This window comes from Phaseolus vulgaris, chromosome 4 (assembly GCF_000499845.2).
Source record: "Phaseolus vulgaris cultivar G19833 chromosome 4, P. vulgaris v2.0, whole genome shotgun sequence".
Taxonomy (NCBI): Eukaryota; Viridiplantae; Streptophyta; class Magnoliopsida; order Fabales; family Fabaceae; genus Phaseolus; species Phaseolus vulgaris.
Genome location: NC_023756.2, coordinates 22,822,622 through 22,831,467, shown reverse-complemented (window position 1 = coordinate 22,831,467; position 8,846 = coordinate 22,822,622). Strand labels below are relative to the sequence as shown.

The 8,846-nt window shown below is 34.0% G+C and overlaps 1 protein-coding gene across 6 annotated transcripts; it reads right to left on the bottom strand.

The window, feature by feature from the left end:
* Positions 1-258: 258 nt before the first annotated feature.
* Positions 259-8,375, bottom strand: LOC137837447 (protein PIGMENT DEFECTIVE 338, chloroplastic-like). 6 transcript variants are annotated; one of them, XR_011085460.1, is made up of 8 exons: positions 7,363-8,375; positions 6,679-6,753; positions 6,527-6,598; positions 5,678-5,758; positions 5,457-5,554; positions 2,980-3,085; positions 1,814-1,862; positions 259-775 (listed from the first exon to the last, which is right to left on the bottom strand). XR_011085460.1 is itself a non-coding variant. In XM_068646432.1 (8 exons), exons 1-8 carry the CDS (start codon positions 8,212-8,214, stop codon positions 617-619), a joined length of 1,512 nt encoding a protein of 503 aa, XP_068502533.1. In that variant the 5' UTR covers positions 8,215-8,375; the 3' UTR covers positions 259-616. The 6 variants fall into 6 exon arrangements, 5 of the variants coding, with proteins under 5 accessions (XP_068502533.1, XP_068502536.1, XP_068502535.1 ...); XM_068646432.1 differs by having other exon boundaries at positions 2,980-3,105; XM_068646435.1 differs by lacking the exon at positions 5,678-5,758 and having other exon boundaries at positions 2,980-3,105; positions 7,363-8,366.
* Between the last annotated feature and the right edge of the window lie 471 nt (positions 8,376-8,846).

Genomic DNA, 8,846 nt, shown 5'->3' with positions numbered 1-8,846 from the left:
TATATCATTAAACATGTCTAAAAAAATAAAATTTTGGTTAAATAACCCAGGAATGTTATTTTAAAATGATAATTTTGGTCCAGATGATTTTTAAAATGTAATGAAATTTAATATCTTGCAAACATTTTCGAACATCAAAAGATTTAATATCTTGGAACATCAATTGTTATCTCCAAATTAGCAATACATATACATGTGATATAAACCTTTGAAAAAGGAGAAGAAAAAAGAGGTGAAAAGTTAAGGAAAGAAACAAGATGAAAAGGAAGACATCAAAATTGAAGTGAATAGATGTAAATATAACTAACATCAAAATTTAGAAGCTGCATGAATTTACCTATTAATCAACAGGTTAAAAATGAATTGGAAAACAAATTAAAGCATATAATACTTGGATGATCTATTGAAACCACATTCATACCTTGTGTGCTCTGCAATGGATGCAATCAACTTATAAATTGACTGAATCAAGACCTCGTATGCTATAAGCTCGTAATGTTTTCTTCAAAGAATGAAAGCCCCCGTTATAGAACATTCTGTGCTATTCAATGTCAGGTTCTATAAATCAAGCTTTTCCATGAATAATGTTATGCTTTCAAGGTTAATTGTGTCATCATTATCTCTCAAACTTGAACCACTTCCAGTTAGCATAAAGTGCTTCATTTTCAAACGGAAGGACACTGTTTCGGAGGCTTTCTGGTTGTTGAGAGATAAAAGCAGGAGGTAGCTTTTCCCTGTATTTCTTTGCCATCATATCAGCCTCCAGAAATACTCTCTTTTGGCACCAATGAAACAAGCATATCTCAAGATCAATCTTACTCAAACCAAAGAACTTAAACAATAAATAAAACTAGTATATACACTAACAATGTAAAAGGTTTCTACGTTGTTATCCAATCAAAAATTATATATGGTAAGCTTAGACTTCTATAATAATTAGCTTAAAATCTATTAAGCCCAGATACATAGTACTAACCTTTTGAAACTTGGACTTAATTAGCTTAAAATCTAATATAGATACTGCAATATCATAACCACTCCTGGGTAACTGTACCAATAAAAACACCTTTGGTACAACTCCAAACAAGTATTAACTATATATAATAGTATTCACAAGTATCATGCATCATTGTTAAATTACTGACAAATGCTAACTGTATCATTCTCCTCTCCTCCGTTACCATCATGCAAAAATAAACATAATTTCCAAGTTTGGTTTTCATTAAGAGAAACCTCTATCAATTCAAGAAGCTCAACATCATCATAGGGATATATCCTTAACTAATGTCCCACAACTTTGTCTCTCATTTTTAATATAATAATAACTTTCAACTTTTCTGGTCAAAAGTTGAAGGTAATGCACATAAACCATATCCACCCCTTTATAGATCCATTTTGTTTCTCTTCAAAGAATGAATGGAGTATGACTCCAAATCCTTTCATAGCATGAGGAAGAATATGACTGCTCAGAAAGTTTCAAGGCAAGCTCTTTGGATACTATTTGGAAGTATCCGAGTCATGTCCTAAAAAATAGGATTGGATACTTTTCAAATGCATGTCCACAAGCACTCAAAGTATCCAATAAGTACCACCGAAGTATCTTATAAAAATCTAAATAAAAAAAATATTGAATACTTTTCAGAAGCGTATATGGGAGTATTTAAGGAGTATTGGTATTCGACATGCCGATACTTCTCTATTAAGTATTGAGGCTTCATAGCCAAAAAGTCATACTAACATGGTATCAGATTAGTTGACAATGTAAAAAGTTTTATAATACTGGTGCGTAGGAATTAAACACTAAAATAAATACCTCTTTATTAGATAGAAATTGGCCAGGTTCACTTTCAAGGTCTGCAATGCTGCATGCCATGAAGAGAATTACAACTTAATGTTCTTCAACACGACTTTGTGACAAAGAAAGGGTTGAACAAAACATGTGTAATGGAAAGTAACAAGTAAATTTGAGTATATTGAGTTCACGTACACTCAACTCAAAGCAAAGTTAATTAATCTCAAATTGCAAGAAACCATTGTTAAAGAAATGGATGAAAGGACTAATATAATCCTTTTCTCCTGGTCGTATCATTACTCATTAGGTAATAGGGCTAGATTCTCTCACTCAAACTCATGAAGTACTGGAATAGTGCTCACATATTTTGGTCCTTTTCTTGTGATGGTGCACAACAACAAAATCTTAATCCCACTTGGTGGTGAGGTTGGTTACTTAGACCAGAGTGTCATTGGATTCATTTAAAGACAAAATCTCCAAAGAGTGACAGCACAACCACATCTAAAATTTGGAAAGCTACATTTTAAAAATGGATCTAACTATTTTGCACAAAATTTCAGCATGGATATATCTTATTCTCCAGCCATCCTTACTTTCACTCTATTCTTAGAAATAATATTGATTTTTTTGCTTCTATACTTTTTGGTGAGTGATCAATTTGCATGAAATAATACACAATTAACGTATATTACACCTACTCTAATGACCTAAAAGCAAATCTTTACAAAACTTGCTAAAATACCAAATTCATTGGAAAAATAAGCAATGGCTTAAACAGAAAAGAACAGAAACACTCAAAAGAAAGAGCCTTTTAGAACCAAAGGGCACCCAAAGAGGTCACATGATGATGGAGTTTCAAATTTCAATCCAGATGATATATTTGAATTCTGAAGAGATGATATTCTTATAATGCAGTCATTATTATTTTTATTATTATTATTACTATTATTTTGGTGGATATCTTTCTAATTTATTTTGATTGGTTGCCCTATTATTACCTTTTTCTCAGCCTGGTAATGCCTAATTTTGTAAGGAGTTCATGTGTTGTAAGTAGTAAGGGAAGGAATTGGAATTTTAATTAGCATAGAAGGTTTCTTCTGATCCATTAAATAACCCCAAATAAACAGTAACAAACTAGGTGTACCCAACAATAAGAGATATCAGTCATAAAGTCAGCAGTCCATTACCTTAAAGAAATTTTATCAGGAGAGCGTGACTTCACGACCAGAACTTTAACCTTCTCATCAACAGAAAGCATGTCTGTGATGGAAGGAATTCGAGCTCGAGTGATATCTGAAACATGTAGCAATCCACTGAAAGTACCCAACAGATTAATTTTAAATGTCAGGTTATGCACATACAATTTAGTGATCCAAACAACTTTAACTCATAAGAAATTAAATGTCAGGTTATATATATTCAAAGATATGCAGATCTTAAAGATGTTAATAAAAAGAATAGGATGACTGAATTATGTTCTTATGTTACAGGACAAAGTTAGTTTGGCAGTTACATTGTTCTGTTTTTTTTTTTTTCTGTTTTCCTGATTGGTAGGATGTATAGATAGCTATATAAGGCTGTTATGAGAAGAAAAAAACATAGAAAAAACTTCAATTGTAATTCCTGAATTCTTCCTCTTAACTCAATACAAATCAGAATCCATTCTTCCATTGGAATTCCCTTCGTTTCCCAAATTCTTCGAGTGACCTTAATCTCCTAGAATTAACTACATCAGTGGTATCAGCTGGGCACCTTCCTATCAAGAGTATGGCAGAAGCAATACGTAGTTAAGCCGCGTTACATGAACAAGAAGACTGTCTCGAAGCAAGATTCATGGAGATAATGACCTCCATGAGACAGACACTGGACTCCGCTGTGGCAGAACGCATTCAAGAATGTTTCAAGACTCATCTTGCTGGCCCAGATTTCCAACCGGCGCAACCACATTGCATTTCTTCCACTTATTCGTGTGGAACAAGATTGGCCTGCGAATTTCCCTGCTTTAACGCTGATGATGTGAAGCAATGGATTTACCGTTGCGAAACATACTTTTCCATTGACCGTACGCCTGAGGAGGTCAAAACAAAGCTTGTCATTGTTAATCTTGAAGGCAAAGCTTTACAATGGCACACATCTATGGTGAAACCTTTTTCCCTGGACAACCTCCCTGTTTGGACAGAATTTAAGGCAGTGTTGACAGAACGATTCGAAGGTATTTACGATGACCTAATGGCAGATCTAATACGCCTGCAACAGACGGGATTGGTTGCTGAATATGAAGAAAAAATTGAATCCGTGGTTTCTAGATTACACCTATCCGAAGAATATAAATAGCTATATAAGGCTGTTATGAGAAGAAAAAAACAAAGAAAAAACTTAAATTGTAATTCCTGAATTCTTCCTCTTAAATCAATACAAATCGGAATCCATTCTTCCATTGAAATTCCCTTCGTTTCCTAAATTCTTCGAGTGACCTTAAGCTCCTAGAATTAACTACATCATCTTAACAACAAAACAGTCAAACTAGAATCTCAGATGGTCCAACTCTGTCCACAAAAAGAAAAGGGGTAGGTATGTGCATATGAGAATAAAAATTGTGATCTAAAACAGATTGACGCACCTTATATTTGTTAAATTCATGTGCTCACTAAGATAATACAAAATTCAATGTAAAATGCACCGATGTATATAAATGAGTTAAGTTTTGTGAACTTCTAGGTTAAAGTTTAGAAACAAATGCAAGAATTAATCTAGATAAAATGCCAAATCAAAGTAGACAATAAAGAACTTATTTACTACTCTAAAAAAATGCCCTGGGGCTTAGCATTTAATACTGTGTAGTGATACCTAGGTTCAAATCCCGTTGTATTGAGTGCAATTTTATTATTTGATGGGGAGGGGAACCTTTTTTAACCCATAATTCAATGGAAAAGGCATTCATTACTTCCTTTACATTCATTCTCATTTTAAAGATCTCATCCAAGGGATTATGTTAAAAGGTAAGGTTCATGAGACACTCCAGTCTCCAGTAACATAATTATTGATATCACTGAATCTTAAAGATAATTTATTTTTTTTTGTATCAGTGTGAAATATAATATCTGGTTGCCAAACCTGTCATAACAATGTTTTCCTAAAGGCTAGTGCAAAAGACATTACTGCACATTAAAAAAACAATTAATTTTGTCATTTTACCGGTTCCTTACTTGCAACTCTTCTGCTATCCCCTGTGTTTTTCATTGATAAGATTACAAGATTCCACCAAATTCATAATTAAGGATGACCGTGATTAGAATTTGGCAGCAGAATAGACTTCTAATCTCTGTATTGTATAAGAAAATCTAAGCACAAGTGGTGTATAAATTGTAAAATGTGATAAAAAGAAAGATAAATCCAAAGCATGAGATGATTTTAAGCCAGTGTTCTCGCTATGCACAAAGGCACCTATGCAGAATAAACTTGCATTATCTTTTCTTATCTTTACATTGTTGATCAAAGCGGGAAATCGGAAACATGAAAGCATCTAAACAATGCTCTAAGATGGAATTGTTCCCTTGAAAATAAGGACTGCATCTATGCGAATCTGTTGAATAATGCTGACTTAGCAAACAGACAAAAAGAAAGCGCGGAGGAGCTAACAATCTATATCCAAGATATCACTCACCTTCTATTTGTTTCTCCTATCCTTATTTGGGCTCCGTAAGGAAGGATCTTTCTTACAGTCCCTTCAAGAACTGTTCCTTCTCGGAGATATAGCTTTTCCTGCAACGTATCAATTACACAGCAGGGATTTCAAAAGACAAAAGAGAGCAACCAGAACCAAAAACTCCACTGACTATTGAAACTAGGAAACAAGAAAGAAAATAGACAGATTTGCATACTGACCCAAGCTTCCCTCTCACTAATTATCAAACTGTTATTAGCTTCATCTACTTGAATAATTTGTACATGCATACAGCGTCCAATCTACGTCATTATTATCAAATAGTTGTAAGAACTAAGAAGTACAGAAGAAAACACTGAAAGATTAACAACGCATGATGGGAGAAACATCTAATGTGTTCAAACAGGTGGGGGGTTTCAGTTATAAGGAGAAAAAATGCCCACGCAAGAATTGAAAAACAAACTAAATTCATTTACCTAGATGAGGTCATAAAGTACTTTGAAAGTCAACTTGATATCATGACTTGAACTCCATAATATATCATGATACATAAAAATTTAATAGACTGACGTATGTTTAAACAATACAAAATAAAATAAACCAATATAAACCTGTGAAGAAGCATAGAGATCTTACTAAAGTAATTATGGACTATATCATTTGGAATACATGTCAGAACAAAATTGTCTGAAAATGTTGAATATTCCTATTATTTAGTAAGTAGTTATTAGAATTGCTGGCTACATTTTTAAGGCAGATACATGCCTAAAGCTTGAAAAGATAATTGCTTCTCAGTTAAGAAACAATAACAAATTAACAGGGTAGCATATAGAGGCTTCCACCAATCACACTCAAGGAGACGCAAGTTACAGAAGATTTTAATTGAGCCTAATAGCACTATCCACATCAGTGAAGCTATAAAATATTATGTCTATCCACTCAATACTAGATAATACAATAATAGAGTATAAGAATTAAAAAGAAGCTCGCATGTAAATTAGCTGTCTCAAAATAAATAAGAGTGTATTGTATTTTTTTCCAGGGAGGAAAATTGTAGGGCATGAACTCACATTTTCTTTCAACTCAGTAAACCTATTTACTCTTTTCATAAGCTCAGCTTTGGGAAGGAAAGCTCGTAAACCCTGCATATCCAATTTCAAGAAGAGACAATTGTGTACTGGTATGATACATGAACATAAGTATTCAGTTCAATGGCACAGACCTCAATCCTTGTCAGTAGGCCCTTAGTATTCCACTCAGTGATTCTAACTTGTACAGGTTCACCAAGCTGTTTTATCTGTCCAAAACATTAAAAGTAGAGGATTTAAATCTCATCAACACGAGAAGAGATTATTGGACTTTATAGGTTTCAAAATTGGATTAAAGCAACAATTTGGCATAAGATCATTGCTTTCAAGTTTGTTATCATCGCATATAACTATAGTTAATTGTGATGTAACATTCACTCATCAATATATGATAATACTTTCAAACCAAGGAAGCAAAGACATCTTCAAATGTTTTCCATACCAATGTCAGATACATCTAGTTTATAACCTTCAACTTTTTTACCCTATTTATTGAATCTGTTCCCTGACATGGATGAGGCATCATATCTAGATAAATAATAATATTTTTGTGTTCACAATGAAAAATGTCAAATTTTGAAACACTGATGTCTTTATTTTAATGTAAGATTTTTGTTTTTGAAACATAGATGTCTTGATACCATTTATTTGTGCTTAATCTTACAATTTTTAGTTGTATTTGTGCTTCCTAGTGTCCAACTTGGTAGTCTTAAGAACCTAGCATTTTGCATTTCACTCACAAAGCACACAAAAAAGTTACAATACCTAAAATTCTAACCATATGTAAGGGAAAAAAAGAATGAAAGGAGGACAAAAACCTGCCTCAGCCGATGCCAGGCAATCCGGCGGAAGAGCCTTCTGCTAGAAAGCAGTGGCCTACCAGCAAGGGTCCTACCCAGAACCTCAGCAAACAAAATGGTCCCAATCTCTAAAACAGTTCCCCTAGGCAGTGGCCCCCCATTCATTGCATCATCATTCTTCACAATCCCCATCCTCCCCTCAACCATAAAATTCTCTTCAGCCTTGTTCACATCACATAGCAACTGCTCCATCTCTTTGCTATACAAAGGAAGCACCTCCTTTGTCAACATTGTCCCCAGTAAATCTGACCCCACATTCACATTTAGCTTGTTCTCATTACCTGAAACCACAACACCAACCACAAAATCCCCAGGTTTGGGCTCATAGTACTCAGCACAACCCTTCTTATTTTCTCCACTCTCATCACCCACGTCATCCCTTCCCTTAGAACCTTCCAACACCCCACCATCTTCCTTCTCCTGCACCACAGAATCATCACCTCCCTTTAGAAACTTCTCAAAGGATGTCAATGCCAAAGCCTCCTCTTCAGTAGGAACCTTCTCTCTGTGCACATCAATTTCAGAAGATGACCCATTTCTAATGGATACCAGTGAAGGCTTGTCCAGCAACTCTAGCGTTTCAAACTTTTGGATTCTACCATCAATCACAAATTCCTCGTTCTTGGAACAAAGTGGAACATGGGTAGCACCCAAAATTGTAAATTTATTTGCAAAAGGGCAAAATTTAGGAGATTGGGGTTTCACGGGGTTGGCATATTGCTTGTTCCTCAAAGGGTTTCTGACATGATTAAGAGGTAATGAAGAGTTTGGAAGTAAAAGGGGCTTACAAGAACAAAGAACCAGTGTCATATTCGAGACACAATTTGAAATTTGGTTCAGTTCTAAGTTTCGTGCCACTTTGAAGTATCCACTTCAACCATTTCCTTCAGTCTCTCTTCCTTCAGTTCATAATTTGTTCGAGAATGTCACCAACATGCCTATCACATAGATTATTGATATGGGATAAGAGTAAAATGACAACCAGTTCTCGTATTTCTTATTTCTTGGTGTAATATTTTTTATTTCTTTAATTATTTGAAAAATGTAATAATAATACTTTATATATATATATATATATATATTCTCAATTATTTTTTTATTTTATCCTTATATCAATATTTGGTTTTATTTCAGTATTATGAATATTGCGTCATTTCCTATTTTTTCTAAAACATTTGGTATTCATGGGGTGATTTTGAATTAAAAGAGAGTAGTTTTGAATTTTAAATTTTGAAGATTCATTATTTCTCTTTGTCATAGGTAACATTTTCTTCTAACTATCGCTCCTATTTCATTTACATTAAGAACTACTTTCTACCAATGTTATTGACCTTACCTAGTGATACAACCCAATTAGACAATGAGATAACCAATGACACAACAGACACTTCACAATTAAGTCAATCATCTCAACACCAGAGACAAGGTCCCACTAAACTTCA

Bases quoted from the DNA above. Each gene is read 5' to 3' on its own strand.
- LOC137837447 (XM_068646432.1), bottom strand. From the start codon at position 8,214: ATGACACTGGTTCTTTGTTCTTGTAAGCCCCTTTTACTTCCAAACTCT. The intron at 1,863-2,979 runs GTAATGGACTGC...CATGGCATGCAG, and splicing joins CCTGATAAAATTTCTTTAAG to CATTGCAGACCTTGAAAGTG. The intron at 776-1,813 runs GTATTTATTTTA...TGGTGCCAAAAG, and splicing joins AATTTCTATCTAATAAAGAG to AGAGTATTTCTGGAGGCTGA.